This window comes from Plecotus auritus (genome assembly GCF_963455305.1).
Source record: "Plecotus auritus genome assembly, chromosome: 9".
Lineage (NCBI taxonomy): Eukaryota > Metazoa > Chordata > Mammalia > Chiroptera > Vespertilionidae > Plecotus > Plecotus auritus.
Window position 1 is genome coordinate 23523912 of NC_137783.1, and position 19945 is coordinate 23543856.

At 40.8% G+C, this 19945-nt stretch overlaps 1 protein-coding gene across 2 annotated transcripts in view; it reads right to left on the minus strand.

Moving 5' to 3' along the window:
* Window positions 1–1471: 1471 nt before the first annotated feature.
* Window positions 1472–19945, minus strand: part of ENTPD1 (ectonucleoside triphosphate diphosphohydrolase 1) — a 101788-nt gene continuing 83314 nt past the window's right edge. The window contains exons 8-10 of one of the 2 annotated variants that reach the window (XM_080641103.1): window positions 10930–11046; window positions 6386–6523; window positions 1472–3526 (exon numbers count right to left, since the gene is read on the minus strand). In XM_080641103.1, coding sequence (XP_080497229.1) covers window positions 3320–3526; window positions 6386–6523; window positions 10930–11046 — 462 coding nt within the window. In that variant the 3' untranslated portion in view covers window positions 1472–3319. The remainder of the gene's footprint in view (window positions 3527–6385; window positions 6524–10929; window positions 11047–19945) is intronic. The other variant, XM_080641104.1, reaches the window with a different exon arrangement.

Sequence of the window (19945 nt, forward strand, 5' to 3'; positions counted from 1 at the left end):
CCCCAGTGGGAGGTGTGCAGGAGGCAGCTGATCGATGTTTCTCTCTCATCGATGTTTCTAGCTCTCTATCCCTCTCCCTTCCTCTCTGTAAAATATCAATAAAATATATTTTTTTAAAAATGTCCACAATACCCAAAGCAATCTATAGATTCAATGCACTCCCCATTAAAATACCAACGGCATATTTCACAGACCTAGAAAGAACTCTCCAAAAATTCATCTGGAATAAATAAAAGACCCGAATAGCCACAGCAATCCTGAGAAAGAAGAACAAAGTAGGTGGGATCTCAATACCAGATTTCAAGCTGTACTACAAAGCCACTGTTCTCAAAACAGCCTGGTACTGGCAAAAGAACAGACATATAGAACAATGGAATAGAATAGAGAACCCAGAAATCGACCCAAACCACTATGCTCAATTAATGTTTGACAGAGGAGGCATGAACATACAATGGAGTCAAGACAGTCTCTTCAATAAATGGTTTTGGAAAATTGGACAGATACATGCAAAAAAACGAAACTAGACCACCAACTTACACCATACACAAAAATTAACTCAAAATGGATACAGGACTTTAACATAAGACGGGAAACCATAAAAATACAAGAGGAATCCACAGGCAGAGAAATCTCAGACATATGCTGAAGCAATTTCTTCACCGATACCACTCCTAGGGCAATGAAAGCTAAAGAGAAAATAAACAAATGGGACTACATCAAAATAAAAAGCTTTTGCACAGCAAAAGAAACCATCAACAAAACAACAAGAAAGCCCACTGTATGGGAGAACATATTTGCAAAAGTTATCACTGATAAAGGTTTCATCTCCAACATCTACAGGCAGCTTATACAACTTAATAAAAGGAAGATAAATGATCCAATAAAAAAATGGGCAACAGACCTAAATAGAATCTTTTTGAAAGAAGACAGAAGGAAGGCCAAGAGACATATGAAAACATGCTCAAAGTCACTAATTATCTGAGAGATGCAAATCAAAATGACAACGCGGTACCATCTCACACCTGTCAGAATGGCAACCATCAACAAATCAACAAACAAGTGCTAGCGAGAATGCGGAGAAAAAGGAACCCTCGTGCACTGCTGGTGGGAATGCAGACTGGTGCAGCCACTGTGGAGAACAGTATGGAGTTTCCTCAAAAAAACTAAAAATGGAGCTCCCATTTGACCCAGTGATCCCACTTTTAGGATTATAACCCAAGAAACTAGAAACACCAATCAGAAAGGATATATGCACCCCTATATTCATAGCAGCACAATTCACCATAGCTAAGATTTGGAAACAGCCTAAATGCCCATCAGCAGATGAGTGGATTAGAAAACTATGGTACATCTACACAATGGAATACTACACTGCTATAAAAAAGAAGGAATTCTTACTGTTTGCAGCAGCATGGATGGACTTGGAGAGCATTATGTTAAGTGAAATAAGCCAGGCAATGAAAGAAAAATACCACATGATCTCACTCATTTATGGAAAATAAAGAACATTATAACCTGATGAATAAAAAGATAGATACAGAGGCAGTAAAGCACGGAACAGACTGTCAAATTACAGGGGGAAGGCTGGGGAGTGTTGGGGAGGGAGGGAAATAGATCAACCAAAGGACTTGTATGCATGCATAGAAGCACACCAATGGACACAAGACACTGGGGGGGTGGGATGAGGGCATGCGACAGGGAGTAGGGGAGGCTGAGGGAAGGTCAATGGGGGGGAAAAAGATATATGTACTAATATATGTAATATTTTTTTAAAAAAAGGAAAAAAAGTAACTCTCACCAATCCTTAAAGAAAGGAGGCACAGGGTCTCTTCATATTTCCATGACAAGGTCCATAGCTGCTGCTTCTCCCACAAAATATACCAGGGAATAAGTAAATACAACTCCTACTTGTATGACAGAAGTGGCATCGACACTTTCAGCTCTGGTTCCTGGCACATTTTGATGTGTAAATACCGTGACAGCAAAAAGGCATGTCACGCTTCACTAATGCAGCTCTCTCACAAAACCAGGGGTGGGCAAACTTTTTGACTCACGGGCCACAATGGGTTCTTAAACTGGACCGGAGGGCCGGAACAAAAGCATGGATGGAGTGTTTGTGTGAACTAATATAAATTCAAAGTAAAGGAGCGGAGGGGAGAGGAAGAGAACCCTCCGCTCTTTCGGCTCTGCGGGCCAGATAGAACAGCCGAACAGGCTGGATCCGGCCCGCGGGCCGTAGTTTGCCCACGGCTGCACTGAACACTGGGACAACAAGTTATGGAATGGCTTTGAAACTCAATAGCATCTTTGTGGTGCAGTTGGCTAGTATACTTGCCTATTAACTGAAAGGTTGGTGGTTTGAGCCTACCCAGGAATGGTCTTGTCTCCAGCCAATTTTTTGGTGATGAAAATATTCTGGAATTAGATAGTGGAGATGATTGCACAACATTGTAAATGCAGTGCCGCTGAATTGTACCTGTTAAAATGGTGAATTTTATGTTATATGTATTTTACTACAGTAAAAACAAAACCCCAGGGTGCATTTCTCAACTCTCGATTGTAACTATATTTTCCTTCCTGACATGTATACTTCCACTATGTAGTATATGTCCTGGTATATGAATGCCTATATGTACATCAGCTTTTTAAAAATCTCTGGTCTGGATGTTCCATTCTGTAGCATTTTGGCATCACCCAGGAATATGTGATTCATCCACATCCCTGTTTGGGATTGGATTGAATATTAACTGCACAAGCACATAAATTCCCTTACAAGATTCTTTGGTCCTAGGACATATTTGCCTAGTCTAGAAAATTCTCCTATGCAAAGGGCAAACTGGGAATGGGATGTGTGTCTGCCCTTTCCAAAGGCATTGTATGGCTTTCTTAATAAATGCAAAACGAGAGTAAAAGGATTCTGTAAGATTACAGTGAGATTCTTCTTTTAGCCAGCACAAGTTCTCAGCACAGGATTCAGGACTCTCTTCTTCTATATAAAACCAATATTATTCTTTTCTAAAGCAATGATCATGAAAGATGGCAGGTTTTTAAGACCTACACAAACTCAGAGCACAAAAAAGGGTGGAGAAGGTTTGGGAAAGACTCACAAAAGAGACAATGTCCGTCAGGAAGTTCTTGAGGCAGAAGGTGGTGAATACTTTCCAATGAAAGACTTCAGCAAAGCCAGAAAAGCTTCATACAGGTCAAAACTGGCCTTGGTGAGCAAGGAAGGGTGCACCTTGGACACCACTGCAGAGGAAAGTGCTTCCTGGACAAGTGTTTTTTCCTCACTTCAGCGAGCAGATTTCAGCTGCTCCTGCTATACCCTGTCTTTCTGGAAATATGAAGGCTTGTGAAAGAAGATCAAGCCTATGAAAATCACTGCGACCAAGATCAGGGAGAAGAGGACCATGAGGGAGACATAAGTGGAATGGGAGAGAGGTGTGGACACCGGCTGCTCAGCTGGGATCATGTTGGTCAGGTTCAGCATGTAGCCCAAAGTCCATCCCACGTCAGTGTGCCGGATCTGCAAACAGTGAGGAAAATCTGTTGTTTCTGGTCTGAGGATTAAATGAACTTTCACACACACCTCCCTCTCTCCCCCATCCATAACACTGAACAACCAGAAAATGGAGAAGCATCACATTCAGCTCTCTACAGGGATTACTTCTACGTTCTAAACTGAGAATTTGGTTGTGGGGCAAATGGAGCAGGGGCAAGTGATTAAGAAGGGGAGTTTGGAGCCTCACTACTATATTCCCAAAATTTAGAGAGGGTCTTGGTGACAGACTGCCCATTTCTCCTGTAGAACTTAAACAGAAGAACATAAATAGGTCTTTGGAGATTTGCATTCTTTTTTTGTTGTTTGTGTGAATGTCAGGGGTCAAGAATGAGGAAGGGAGGGAGGTAGGAGGTGACAGAAATCAGACAAAGGGTAAAAGAATAATGCTGATCCCTGGCCTTTTACATCTATATCAGGACCAGGAATCTCATCCATATAAACCAGGACTTCTTTATGATTCAACTAGGGGAAATTTGGGAATAATCCCAGCAAGCCAATATTACTTTATGGAAGTTGGAAGACTGAATATACATGAGAAAGGATTCTTTTTAAATGATAAAACATGCTCTGATCCTGCCACCTTCCTAAGAATAATTTCCAGTTGCCTCAAAACTTATTGGAATAACCCAGCCAGCATGACTCAGTGGTTGAGTGTCGACCTATGAACCAGGAGGTCACAGTTTGATTCCGGGTCGGGGCACATGCCCAAGTTGCAGGCTCGATTCCCAGTGTGGGGCATGCAGTAGGCAGCCAATCAATGATCCTCTATCATTGATGTTTCCAGCTCTCCCTCTCCCTTCCTCTCTGAAATCAATAAAAATATGTTTTTTAAAAACTAATTGGAATATAGGTAGTCTATGAATAATAAATACTTTTGGAAATGTTATTACATGAGTTTTTCATGGTCATAGTAGAAAAGTTAGTATGTATAATCCTAAAAAGAAAAGAAAAACCACTATACTTCACCACTCAGAAGTTGCTGCTATTATCATTTTGTGACATATCTTTCTAGTCCTCTCTGTGAGGTTTTTTCCTTATCCCCCCAAAAATGGAATTAAATTGTATGTAGAATTATTTGCTTAACAATACCTTGTAAAATCATTCTATGTCTCAAGGAATTTCTGTAACATTATCATTGGCATGAATTGCCTTATATGTTCATTTTTACTTTATCCATTACTTATAAATCCTAAAAATGGAGTAATTGGATAAATTTAGGTGCATAATTTAGGGCTCTTAGTACATCCTGCCGATACAGTCTCCCCAAAGGTTGTGCCAATTTACATTCCAGCCAATACAGTGTGGAAATGTTTCTGTCTCCTAAGCTCTTACCAATACTGGGAATTAATAATTTGTAAAAAGCCCACTTCCTTTTATGAGGGACAGGAACCTTATCTGACTGTGAATGTCAAAGAAGGTTCCAGAGTTAGTTATCACCTGGGGTTTAGGAGTATTGGCTTATTCACTGGAGTTCAGAGAATATAAATCACTTGTAAATTTGACATAGACATGCCCCTTAAACAGACAAAAATAAACTGATGGAATAAAAGGAACTGGGATATTAAAACAGGGAAAGATAGGTGTTCGAATAAGCAAGGTCAATCTTGGCAAGAGTGGAGTAGCCTCAAGGCTACAGTCCTCTGCTTCAATGTTTTGTTTTACTTGAAATCATCATCCTATATAATAAAAGCCTAGATGGCGTCGTGTGATGTCATCACAGGATGGCTGCCCCCCACGTTGTCACAAGATGGCCACCACAAGATGGCCAGCAGGGGAGGGCAGTTGTGGGCAACCAGGCCAGCAGGGGAGGGCAGTTGGGGGTGATCGAGCTGGCAGTTGGGGGCAATTGGGCCGGCAGGTGGGGGCAATCTGGCAGCAGGAGAGCAGTTAGGCATCAATCAGGCTGGCAGGGGAGCGATTAGGGGGTGATCGGGCAGGCAGGCCGACGAGCAATTAGGAGCCAGCAGTCCTGGATTATGAGAGGGATCAGGCCTAAACTGGCAGTCGGACATCCCCCAAGGGGTCCCAGATTGGAGAGGGTGCAGGCTGGGCTGAGGGACACACACACACACACACACACACACACACACACACCATGCACAAATTTTGTGCACCGGGCCTCTAGTATTTAATAAGGGGGTAGATCAGCCTTGGGCAAACTATGGCCCGCGGGCCGGATCCGGCTGTTCTATCCGGTTCTCTTGCTCTCCCCTCCACTCCTTTACTTTGAATTTACACAAACACTCCATCCATGCTTTTGTTCCGGCCCTCCGGTCCAGTTTAAGAACCCATTGTGGCCCTCGAGTCAAAAAGTTTGCCCACCCCTGGGGTAGATTGTTTTTGCCATTATTGGGTATGGACATAAAATGTAGAGAAATACTGTTCTTGATATATTTTTCAAGCATGATTTGCCCATGAGTCATGCAGCAGATGTAAATGATTCTCTGCCTGGATACCTGCAGATGGCGCTATGGTAAAGCACAGCAGTGAAGTTGCTTTCTTTTTTTTTCTTTTTTCTTTTTTTTCTTTTTCTTTAAAGCTCATGCTGCTCTTGGCTTCTAAACAAAGACCTCCCATTCACAGCCACTCATCCCCTTCTTCACAGTGAGTTTTCAAATTGTTCAACTTTGAAGCTACATTCAACAAAGCCCCGGAGGGTTTGGCACAAAATGCCAGCTTGGGTTAGAGGGGAAGTGGTAGAACAGGACATCAGGCCAAAACTTAAATCAGGTCGACTCCTACCTCTTTCAGGCCCAAAGCTGCTACAGTCACAACAACCCAATCTCATCACCCCACCCCCAACCCACCAAGTACCCAAATTACCTCCTCTATGAAATGAATATTCTTCCAGAAATCAGGTGTGAAATGATAGCCCCCCTGAAGGAGAGTGATAATGTATGTTCCGGAAAAGCAGTATTCACTCAGGTACTTCTCCTTCACATTACCAAAATGTATCTTCAGCTGTAAGTGAAGTGAAAAAGATATCATACTTGTACAACAGGCACTTCACTTCTTTTTCAGTTGATCAAGAGAGAGGAGAGCCCCAGCTCATGCAGACCTGAAAGTTGGCCTCTCCAGAGGGCTTTGGGAATGGTGCTGCACTCCTTTAGTGGGTGCAGGGGTCTATAGAGTCTGTTTAGGGGACTTTTCCTCTAAGATTCTATGAGATAGTAATAAGAACTCTAAGAAAGAAGTCGTTTCTGTTTAGTAGGCCAGAAACACTTTCATCCCTTTTAAAATTTGCAGTGCAGTGCACAATCAGATTAGCATGTTAGAGCTGTGAAAATTCTTGCATAAAAGAAATCCATTAATCTTCGTTTAATCAGAGTTTTCTATATGCTCTTGACCAGTCTTTGATTCAGAGCCTCTATAAGCATCTTAAGGAAATAGTGTCATAAAAAGCCACTCAGTTTAATCTCTGGACTAGTAGCATCAGCATCCCCTAGGAACTCAGTCCTCACCCAGAACCGCCAACACAGAATGTGATCATGTACATAGTAACGTTTGAGAAACAGCTGTGGAATACATAGGAAGCATTTTGCTCAGGATTGCTAAAAGGGCTAACATCTCACCTTCTGTCCCTCTGTCCTTACCTAACCTTTTTTTTTTTTTTTTTGCATCTGAGTCATGCATGTGTTTGCTTACCCTACTCCTGAAAGAAGATATTAAGAGCTACCTGCCAACCCTTGCCTTTGCCTAGTTGTTGTGAATATGTGCCCCGATGCTCCTCCTCTCCCTCAATTAAAGTCAACAGGCGAGGACATCGCTAGCTCAGCTCCAGTTATTCTCTGCCCTATTCCTCAGCCCTTGAGATAGGCATTCCTTCCCATGTACACCCTAGGAAGAGAGAGAACTAACATTTGTTAAGCACATACTAGGAATTATACCAGATATTTTATATGTAGGACCTCTTGGCTGCCTGCCTGTCCCGCTTTTGCTCAGATTTCTCTCCCCTTACAAGGAACATCATATCTCTAAACCCTAACTGGTAGCTGGAGTCTGTTTCTCACTTGGCTTCTGCCAGCCCTCAATCCCTGGAAAACTAATTCCACACCTAATTCCACGCCTGCTTTGTCCTGCTTTGATGGAATTCTTCGAATGACCCAGCTTGGAACCTTTCTTTTTATTACAGTCCTTGAAATTACTCTTTGATCAACTCCTCTGCACATGACGTTCTCCTCAGACCTTGGTGTGATATCAGTTGACTTTGCCTTTCCAGGTCCCTGCCCCTTGCTGTCTGCACTTTGCTTTTCTTTTGTCAAAAGACCTCTTCTCCCATTTGATGTAGTCTTGGCAGGCCTGTCAAACAAAAAACCGCTATGGGATACAGAATTCCACAAATCCACTGTTGCAACTTCAGAGGCTCTGAAGGCTTGCTTGTCCCTTGGGGGAATGCTATTTTGGCCTAATTTCTCTGAATTCTTCAACATTTCTATCCCTTTCTTCCTTCTGGGGAACTGTACATTGGCTACACAGTCTAACTTGCTGAGGACTAATTACGATACAAGCTAACAATATAGAAGCCAAAGTCATCTACCTAGTTCATCAATCCAGAATTGATCATGTTATTGTGGGTTGTTGTTTTTTTCAGTTACAGTTGACATAAAATATATTACTTTCAGGTGTACAGCATAGGATTACACATTTATGTAACTTACAAAGTGATCACCCCAGTAAGTCTAGTACTCACCTGACACCATACGTAATTATTATAATATTATTGACTGTACTGTACTTTACATTAAGACAATTTGTATTTCTTCATTCCGTCACCTTTTACACCCCAGAATTGATAATGTTAATGCTTGTGGATTCAATACTATGTGCTCTCCAAATAGGGCGATGGTTCGCCCTCCTTTACATTTTATTTCCCTGCCAAAGTAAGGACAGGCAGTACTGTTACAGTATTATAAAGCAGCTAGCCCACCTTTCAGCACATAATATATGCTTAACAATTGTCTGCCGAAGGTATCTAGAAGGACATTCCCAAACTAAAGTCAGACTGGGGTAGCAGTCCTTCCTCATGTTGAAGTTAGCAGGAAAAGAAGAAAAGAGTTACCCTATAAGAATATTTCACACACACACACACACACACACACACACAATGCTTTCCACACAGATGGACAATGTAATTAGAAAAAACACTGGGTCATAACACCCATCTCAACATTCTAGGCTCTGGGTGAGGGTCTGGGTCTCACTCACCTGCAACTCTACCCCCATCCACCCTATATTCCCACATCCATCCCCACCAAATGTTTCAGAATTTCTCCCAAATACAGGTTTTTTTGACCTTACTTCCAGGGCCTCAGCCTCTGAGCAATTCCTCATGTGACTTAATTGAGTAGACCTGCAGGTCTGCTTACTGTAAGATTCCCAACCAAATGTAAATGTAATCTGAGGAAATAAAAAGTGGATGAGCCCGGCCGGCATGGCTCAGTGATTGAGCATCAACCTATGAACCAGGAGATCACAGTTTAATTTCCGGTCAGGGCACATGTCCTGGTTGTGGGCTCAATCCCCCAGTGTGTGCGCAGGAGGCAGCCAATCAATAATTCTCTCTCATCATTGATGTTTCTATCTCTCCCTCTCCCTTCCTCTCTGAAATTAATAACATATTTTTAAATATGTTTTTATTGATTTCAGAGAGGAAGGGAGAGGGAGAGAGAGAGAAACATCAATGATAAGAGAGAATCATTGATTGACTGCCTCATGCACACCCCACACTGGGGATCGAGCCTGCAACCTGGGCATGTGCCTTGATGGGAATTGAACCGTGACCTCCTGGTTCATAGGTAGATGCTCAACCACTGAGCCACCCCCATCGGGCAATAACATATTTAAAAAAAAAAAAAATAAAGTGGATGAGAGTAAGGAGAGAAAGTCTGATAGAGCTTTCCCTTGGAACATGAAGTAGTTTTTTTTCTTTTCAAAGTGTAGCTTAAATCTACTTTCTTGGCAGCCTGATGTCAAATTTCCACTACTTCAAGGTCTTCCTCCACAGATCATCACCAACTGCAAAATGCCTCCCCTAAGTGTTTTGTAAGGTGCTGGGGCATATTTGAGCAGGTCTTTCGAAAAGCTCTGAATACCCTTTCTTTAACTCAGAAAAAATACTTAAGGAGGATTCCAAACCTCCGGGCTCTTACACAACCTTCCTTCCCCCTTTGTCAGTGCAGATGGGAGCAGCATCCGTTTTTAGTTAATTACATTTTTTCAGAATGAAATCACCATTCACTTTTGCAACTGTGTTAGCTTAAAACAGCCGCTGTTTTGCACCACCCCTAGATGATGTCTTTTTTTAAAATCAGAGTAGACCCCATAGCTCACTCCTTCCTGGAAACTTGCATCAAATAGTGCCAAATCTTGAATGACTCAGTGCCTCAGACAAGAAGAAGTTTGTGCTTTCAAATTTATGAGTAAGTAGGAGATATCTGGACCTAGGCAGTGGTGTCTGTGGCAGGTTCTGTGAATTGCCCATCTTTCTTGCTAATAAAACTCTTGTTTGGGTATTTGGATAGGGGAGTGGGTGACAACATGCCCAGCTCCAGGAAGCAGCTCATGATGGATCTAAGACTCTAAACCAGTCATAACATCCTGCACCCTGCTTTCCCAGCCAGTCCTGGCCAATGAGAGATGTAAGAGAAACTGTTAAGGAGCCTCTGGGATAGATTTTGCTTCCTATGAAAAGAAATAGACATATCTGGCTCTACCCTTCTTCTGACCTTGAACATAGCTGCAATCCCTGAAGCTAGATCTTGTGTCCATCAGAAAATAGACATAGCCCTGGCCAGCGTGTTTTGTGGTTAGAGTATCAGCCCAAGCACCAAAGGGTCTCAGGTTCAATTGATGGTCAAGGGCACATACCAGGATTGCAGGTTCAAGCCCACCCCCATCGGGGCATGTGCAGGAGGCAACCAGTCGATGTGTCTCTCTCACATTGATGTTTCTCTCTCTCCACCTCCCCCCTCCCTTCCACTTTTTCTCTAAAAATCAATGGAAAACATATCCTCAGGTAAGGAATAACAAAAAGAGAGAGAGAGCATGAAAGAGAGAGAGAAATTAAAAGAGACATAACAAAAGAACTGAAAAATGGCTGAGATAGAGTCAAATTGCTGACCCCATGCCAGCAGCTGCCTACTGCCAGACCTCACTTTAGGTGAGAAAAATAAGACCTTTTTTTAAGCCACTGAATGCCAAGTTATCAAGAAATGCTGATGAACTCACTGCTGAATGCGCCATTTGGGCTTCCCTAACATGTTTGCTGAATTGTGGTCAAATTAGCACCACTTAATGGGCAGACTCACATCTTCCTTGTTGTCAAGGACACAGAACAACGGTAACAAATGCTATTTCTAGTTACTTACATCTTTCCAAGGCTGAGAGCAGAACTTTTCCATCGTGTCAGTTATCTTTTCCTGGGAGAGGGATTCCTCTGATGTGAGATTTAAAAAATCCATCACATAGTAATAAGCTGAAAATGCCTGCAAGAGAAAAATGCAGTTTTGCAATGTTCAGGACAGAAGGATGCTGTGTCCCTTTCCAGAAGGCCATACCCTTAATGAAGGTGCCTAGAAATCTTTGCTGAGCCAATTCACAGGGTTTTTGATATTTCAGACCCTAGCAAAGGGTTCACTTTGCTGCTGACATGCGTTTCTGAGCCAGCTGGTAGCTAATTTTCTCTCTATAATTTTAATGGGAGAGTCAGGGAGAAAGAAATATGGGGGGAAAAGGAGATAAGAAAAAAGAGAGGAAGAGGTTACAAAAATCCCATCTTCAAAATATTTCATATGATTTTTTAAATAAATAAAAACTGGAAAATTCTATATAAGGGTATTAAGTCTTATCTCTGAATGGCAATTATAAGGTGTTTTTGTATTGCTTTCTTTAAATAGTCAATCTTCAACAAATATTTATTGCAGATTTATCATGAGTTAGACACAACTGAAAAGTTTTTACAAATCATTATCATCATAAATGAGAACTATAGAAAAAGTTAAAAGTTGAAATGAGTGAAGAAAGAGACATTTGATTAAAATAACCTAAATTTTATCACTTAGAGACAACTAGTATTAAATGTGATATAGGAAAAAATATTTTACTTCCATCCTAATACATAAATCTAATTTTTATCATACTTTATACCACCCTATAACTTCCCTTTGTACCGTTTTAATATACTATGTATTTAAAGAGGAAAAACTAATTAAGCAGAGCTTTCTGGATGAGGCATCTGAAAACCCCAACTCTGGTATTTTTTCTCTTTCCCCGAAGGATGCCAGTTTTTAGGAGAAATCATTTTGGAGGTCGTAAGAGCATGTCATTTTCTTATGTATGCCAGGCCTTGGGCCGAGTCAGAGAGTGCACTGTGCATATTGGAGAGGAGTAAAAGGTTTCCCTGTGCTAGCAGTATTTGGATTAGAGATTATATTTTGCCTTCTGTAAAATTACTAAAGTAGAAGTGACTATAGAAAGGAAATGTGATTCCCAAACAAGCCAAGTGCATTCCTATGTAATTTTCATGGGCAGAGATACAGGTGGGCAAGGAACAGGCTGTTGGTGGGTAAAGGACAGGAGTTAGCAGGACCCCCACGGGGGCTCAATTCTGACTCAGAGAATAGGAAAATTGTCCTCTATCGGTCAGGTCCATGCCAGCTTTTTAACAATTGCATTATTTTTTTAATATTCTTATATATCTATAACATATCTAATTTTAAAACATGAATGTAAGTGTATTTGTCCTTCTTAATAAATTTTATTTTTCATTGATATATTTGTTTGATTTTCTCCTCCATTTCTTTTTTTTTTTATAGATTTATTGGTCCATTATTTTAATTGAGGTAAAGAAACCTTGGAAATTTACAGGCTAACAGTTTATCAAGCAATACAAATTCTTTTGTTTAGCTCAAAATGTAATATTAATCCCATAGTAAACAATGGACAGAATTTTTTATACACAGACATATGAAAAAAAAAAGTGGACAAAAACCTTATGCCGCCCTCGCCAGCTTGGCTCAGTGGATAGAGCGTCGGCCTGCGGACTGAAGGGTCCCAGGTTCGATTCCGGCCAAGGGCACATGCCTGGGTTGCAGGCTTGATCCCCAGTAGGGGGCATACAGGTGGCAGCCGATCCATGATTCTCTCTCATCATTGATGTTTCTATCTCTCCTCCCTTCCTCTCTGAAATCAATAAAGAAATATATTTTTTAAAAAAACAAACAAAAACCTTATGCCAATATCAAAAATGCAACAAAAGGTCTTTTTTTCTTTTTACAATCTCTGGGTTCCACAACAAGAAAAAAAAAGGTGACATTCTTTTTAAAATTTGATGGCTTCATGACACAAAGACTTTGATCTGTAAATAAATCACTTTCTCATCGACACACATTTTCGAACACATTTTTTTTTATTCACAGCTTTTGATTTGGCTTAATGGCAGTATGGAGAGAGAACACATTTACACAGAGGACTTGATCAACACCTCAGAAGGTGGTTTTTTTCCTTTAAAAATTTTCAATGTAAAGAATGACTTCTAAACATAAGAAATACGGTCCCATAACTTGGACATGACCTAAGCAAAAGCTTGTTTTTTGTTTTGTCTTTTTCAACAGTTAAAATACAAGTTAGAAAGTCTGCTGGCAGTTTATGTCATGGGAATACTATCAGTGTACATCGTTTCCCCATGCATTCCCAACTCATAGACCTCAAGGGAGCAGGCACACAGAAGTACAGGTGACAAGGCATCTGCTGGCTGGACCCGAACCTCAGGGTGAGTAGGTGAATGGGGTGGACTGTTCAGAGCTGCTTGCTTGTTATTCGGTGAAGGCCCAGCTGACGGGCACCATTTCAACATACTGAGTCCCGTTTTTGTTTACAATCTACTTTCATCACTCCATTTCCACACTGAGGAAAAAGCATCCTCCCTTCTTCTTTCCAGTGTGTGGCTGGAGGGCTGGCCTGGGGCGGTGAACCAGCCTATCAAACAGGGGTGTTGACAGCTGTTGCCTGCTCTCACCTGGCCTGCAGGGAGCCATAATCCCCCAGTGAGAGCATAGCACGTACAATACTCAGTCACTGGTTTTCATCGAAAAAGCCCTAGTAAAATTGACTAAATTATGTGAGTCAACACAATATGTTTTCTGTTTTTGGCATTTCAACCTGTGGAGAATTTCTTCCTGAAATGTGCTGGTCTGGGGCCCCCACAGTATCTCTTAAAAAGCTGCTCTGCAGAATCAAGGTAAACCTTTAATATTGTCATAATCTATAGAGTTCTTTGTATCAATGTGATTTGTCGATGCTGATGCCATTTATCCTCTACAATCAAAAGTGTGCCAGAAAGCACTAAGTTAGTCTTTCACACTCTAAAACAAAAACGTCTTGTGGTCCCTGTGTTTCCTTACATTATCAAAAACATCATTTGGCAATAGCAATACTTAGATTTCTCCTCCCAAAAGGCAGCCCTAATTATGAACCCTACTTTCTTATTTGTTTCTTTAAGAGGACTGAGGACTGACTATGTTAGACCTCTTGTATTTAAGCTGAACAACTGATTACATTTCTAAAAACTTTTTTATTAAAAGTCCAGAATCTATGAAACACCCATTGAAGAATAAGGCATTTTAACGCGTGTTGACAAATTCTCAAAAAGTAGAGTCAGGCTTTTAACAGTCTGTGGCATTTTAAAGAGTCTGGATTTGGCCCTGGCCGGTTTGGCTCAGTGGTTGGAGCGTCGGCCTGCGCACTCGGGGGTCCCAGGTTCGATTCCGGTCAGGGGCATGTGCCTTGGTTGCGGGCACGTCCCCAGTGGGGAGTGTGCAGGAGGCAGCTGATCGATGTTTCTCTCTCATCGATGTTTCTGGCTCTCTATCCCTCTCCCTTCCTCTCTGTAAAAAATCAATAAAATATATTTTAAAAAGTCTGGATTTGTTTATTTTCAAGTGCTAAGTACACAGAATGTTTATGTATAAGACACAGAATCTTACTGGTTTGTTAAAGTTATTTTTTCAAAGCCCTTATTTACAGGCTCTCTATAGTAGTAAAAACTATCTGGATAACGCCTTTTTCTGCCACACAGAAGGGATCAGGCAGCCGTACCCAGAAAGCATTTCAAATACATACGATTAAGAAAGAACAGTCAAACCCCCTGTAACAAAGTCCCTCCCCTTCTTCTCTAATGCAGCCAGCCCTGCGCATGCTCTAATCTGTGCAGCTATGGGGAGACCAGACATCCCTCAAACAAAAAGCTAACCACCTACTGGGTAGATTGATCAAATACCCAGTTTCTGGTTTAGACACTGAATTTAAAAAAACCACAAGAGGACAACTCCAACACACCCCGCTCAATCTGTCTGGCCCAGGGGATAACATTTCCCCCAAATTTACTGATAAATGCCACCTGCCATCCGAATAGAGAAAACATTCTCCATTTCTTGTTCCAACGGAAGTCCACATTAAACGTATTACTAAGGATTTTATTCTTTTTTATGATATCGTAAAAGGGATTTGCTAATTTCCTTTTCAAATAGTTCATTGTTAATGCATAGGAGTGCAACTGATTTTTGTATGTTGATTTTATGTCCTGCAATTTCAATGAATTCACGTATTAGATATTTGTGTGTGAAGTCTTTAGGGTTTTCTTTATATAAGATCAGGTCATCTGCAAACAGTTTTACTTCTTCCATTCTGACGTGGATGCCTTTTATTTCTTATTCTTATCTAATTGCTCTAGGGAGGACTTCCAGTAATATATTAAATAGAAGTGGTAAGAGTGGGCATCCTTGCCTTGTTTCTGATCTTAAAGGAAAATCTTTCCATCATCACCACTGAGTATAATGTTAGCTGTGCATTTTTTCATATATGGTTTTTATTGTGTTGAGATCATTTCTTCCCATTCCTAGTTTATTGAGAGTTTTTATCATAAAAGAATAATAAATTTCACCAAATGCTTTTTTCTGCTTCTATTGAGATGATGTGATATGGCATATCACATTAATTGATTTTGTATGTTGAACCATTGTTGCATCCCATGGATAAATACCACTTAGTTATATGGTCCATTTAATGCGCTGTTGAATTCAGTTTGCTAGTTTTTTGTTAAGAATTTTAGTTATTCAAAAATATGTAGTTTAATTTCCACATATTTGTGAGTTTTTCAGTTTCCTTCTGCTGTTGGTTCCAAGTTTCATCCCACTGTGGTAAGAAAAGATACCTGGTATGACTTCTGTCCTCTTAAATTTGTTGACTTGTTTTGTAACCTAATATGGTATCTATCTTAGAGAATGTTCCATGTGCACTTGAGAAGAATGTAGATTCCATTGCTGTTGGGTGGAATGTTCTGTATTTTTGACTGTTAGATCCATTTGGTCTGAAGTGTTGTTCAAGTATGCTGTTTTTTTGGTTGATTTTCTGGATGGTACATCAATCCATTATTGAAAGTTAAGTATTAAAGTCTCCTACTATTATTGTATTGTTGTTTGTCCCACCAGTTCTGTCAATGTCTTCTTTAAATATTCAAGTACTTTGATTTGGGATACATATATATTTATAATTGTTGTATCTTCCTGGTGAATTGACCTTTTATCATTATGTAATGTCCTTGTTCTCGTGACAATTTTTGACTTAAAGTCTATTTTGTCTGATAAGTATAGCCACCTTTGCTTTCTTTTGGTTGCCATTTGCATAGAATATTATTTCCTTTTCCTTCACTTTTGGCCTATGTGTGTCCTTAAATCTAAGGTGAGTTTCTAGTACTACTATTTGTAATACTTTAAACAATAAAATAAAATAAAACAAAGTGAGTTTCTTGTATGTAGCATATAGTTGGATCTTATAGACAACATAGAGTTGAATCTTTAAACTTTCTATATAGTTTTAGTCTCTTTATAATTAGTATTATTCATTTTTATAATAGATATTTCCTTACATTACTACATTTCAAAAGAGTTTCTGAAATTAGTCCTAGAGCTCATCTACCATTAAGAAATTCTTGCCCTAACCGGTTTGGCTCAGTGAATAGAGCATTGGCCTGCAGACTGAAGGGTCCCAGGTTCGATTCTGGTCAAAGGCATGTACCTTGGTTGCGGGCACATCCCCAGTGGGGACTGTGCAGGAGTCAGCTGATCGATGTTTCTAACTCTCTATCCCTCTCCCTTCCTCTCTGTAAAAAAGTAATAAAATACATTTTAAAAATTTTTAAAAAATAAAATCTCTTGCTTTTGCTAAGATGTGATATTTACTTTTTTTAATAAGTAAAAATTATTTTTAAAACATGAACAAACAGGAAATTTCTATAGGTCAATTTAGCTAAATACTGAGCCTTCACTGCAATACATAGCGATCAAATCAGCAGGGCCTCCTGGTCCATACCACTCCCTAACCCCAAAGCTCTGCATGTCATGCATTTCTGTCCAATTTAATTGAGCTAGTTTCAGTACAGCAGTCTATCCTCTCTCAATTCTATTTCTTGTTTTAATGATATCAATTATCTTCCCTCCTCCCTGCTCCCCCAACTTTGGAGAATCTCCCAAGGAGCCCTTTGTCCACTATGACATGGCTTCTGAAACTCTGCTCATCAAAATCACCAGTAACCTCTTAACTGCCAAAAACAATTATCATTTTTTTTATTCTACCTCTTCCTTGACTTTTGGCTGCATATCATTCATTTATTCATTCATTTTTCGTTCTTTCGTTCAACAAATATTTACTGAGTATCCTGTTCTAAGCAGTGATCAAAACAGATGAAAATCCTGCCCTCTAGTGGAAAGCAGCAGAACTCCAACAAATAACATGGTATATGATGGATGGTGGTGACAAGTGCTTTAAAAATAAAGCCTTTTGTTACATGCCACACATATATAGAGCCTCTGTGGGCAGATTAGAGAAGCCCACAGAGTAGGCATAGGTCATTTATAATTTCTTCCAGACCTGATGCAATCTGTTTCAGTCATTTTTATCATGAGAACTGTTGCCTGGTAATGCAACCGACATTCCACCTTTATCAGGTTTCTAGGGAAACAAATCCAGAAAGTTAACCTAAAGCCAAACTTGTCCATAAAGGAAGAAAAGGGGTTTCTTAAATCATTTTCCAAAGGTCAAATAAAATATATATTGGGGAAAAAGATTAAATTAAGCATTGTAGATACAGAAGGAACAGGCATTACAGTCTAGTCTCAAGATTCTGCCCCAAACTAACCAATTGACATATTCTCCTACCCCCATTCTAACTTTCTTCTCTAACTTGTATTAACAGATATTAGGTTGTATCTGCCTGGCAGGACGCATTTTAGAGGCAGAAGTGGCATCAATTGCAGGGTCTTTTATCTCTGGCATATGTATCTGTGTTTGCTTTCCATACTTCCAAATAATCTTGACCTCTGACACTTGTGTGGCATTCACTCCCAGACATTGCTCTGCTTGGGCTCATGGTTCTACTTTAACCTCTAGTTTTTATGTACTTTTTGTTTTAGGTTAAAGGCTCTAATGTGGAGTTCATAGGTCCACCTCAACGGATCATGATGTCTTTTAAATTGAATGCAAAGATTTCAGCATTTCTACTTAGAAGACCCTTAGCTTTCATCACATTCTTCAAGGAGTCTTGTGATCCCTTAAAGCAAGCATGTCAAATTTGCAGCCTGCAGGCCACATGTGGCCCACAACAAATATTCATTAACAATTACTCATTTAGGAGAAACCAAGATGGCGGCATAGGTAAACACCTAAACTGCTGCCTCGCACAACAATATCAAAACTATAACTAAAATACAAAATGGACACCATCCAGAACCACAGGAAAGCTGGCTGAGTGGAAATTCTACAACTAGAAGAAAAGAGGAAAGCACATTGAGACTCAGAGGAGCTGCAAAAGACTGAGGTTCGGAGGCTCGCAGGCGGAGAGGAAGGGAGGCTGTATGCACAGGCGGCTGAGTGCGCAGCTGGCATTCTAAAGCGGGAGGGAGAAGGAAACTCCTGACTGCACTGAACTCCAGTCCCAGGCGAGACGCTGGGAAACCAGACTCATTCAGGGGGAATCTGGACTGTCAGGAAAAAGAAAGCACACTGAGACTTGGGAGCTGTGGAAGGCAGAGGTCCAGAGGCGTGTGCACGCAGAGAGGACTGACTGCTGAATGCACGGGCGGCTGAGTGCGCGGCTGGCTTTCTAAAGCGGGAGGGAGAAGGAAGCTCCCGACTGTGTTGAACTCCAGTTCCGGGCAAGTTTCTGGGAACCCCAACTTATTTGGGGAGAAACTGAACGGTCTGGCAGTGGGCGAAACTCAAGGGCGGCTTTCTCTTAGAGGTGCTTGCAGCGATTACCACGGGACACTGAGACACAGGGGCCTATTAGGGCAAGGCTGACGGGAAACCAAGGCTGTCTGCTCCGCCCTGAAACTCTGCCCCATCCAAGCTGAGCACAGAGGCTTTTGCAATTTTGCAAGTCTTGTCTCATAAGAGTGTCTCCAGCACAGAAGTGTTTCCAGCATAGACACAGCTGATCCTCACAGCCAGTTGGCCTGAAGGTCAATTACTCCCAGTGATACCAACAACAATCAAGACTTAACTACAACAAGGCTGAGCAAACAGTCCACACAGGGGTGCACCAAGAGTGTCCACCTCAGGTAACTGGAGAGGCTGAGCCACTGTGCCCTAGAGGACACCTAGCACACAAAGCTACTCTACCAACACAGGGAAGCAGCGAAAATGCGGAGACAAAGGAACAGATCACAAATGAAAGAAATGGAGGAAAACAAATGACTGGATATAGAGTTCAAAACCACGGTTATAAGGTTTTTCAAGAATTTCCTAGAAAAAGCCGATAAATTTAATGAGACCCTCGAGGATATGAAAAAGGATCAACTAGAAATTAAACATACACTGACTGAAATAAAAAATATTATACAGAGACCTAACAGCAGACTAGAGGACTGCAAGAATCGAGTCAAAGAGTTGAAATACAAAGAAGCAAAAAACACTCAACCGAAAAAGCAAAAGAAGGAAGAATCCAAAAATTTGAAGATAGTGTAAGGAGCCTCTGGGACAACCTCAAGCATACCAACATCCGAATTATGGGGGTGCCAGAAGAAGAGAGAGAGCAAGATACTGAAAACCTATTTGAAGAAATAATGACTGAAAACTTCCCCCACCTGGTGAAAGAAATAGACTTACAAGTCCAGGAAGCACACAGAACCCCAAACAAAAGGAATCCAAAGAGGACCACACCAAGACACATCATAATTAAAATGCCAAGAGCAAAAGACAAAGAGAGAATATTAAAAGCAGCAAGAGAAAAACAGTTAATTACCTACAAGGGAGCACCCATACGACTGTCAGCTGATTTCTCAACAGAAACTATGCAGGCCAGACGGGAGTGGCAAGAAATATTCAAAGTGA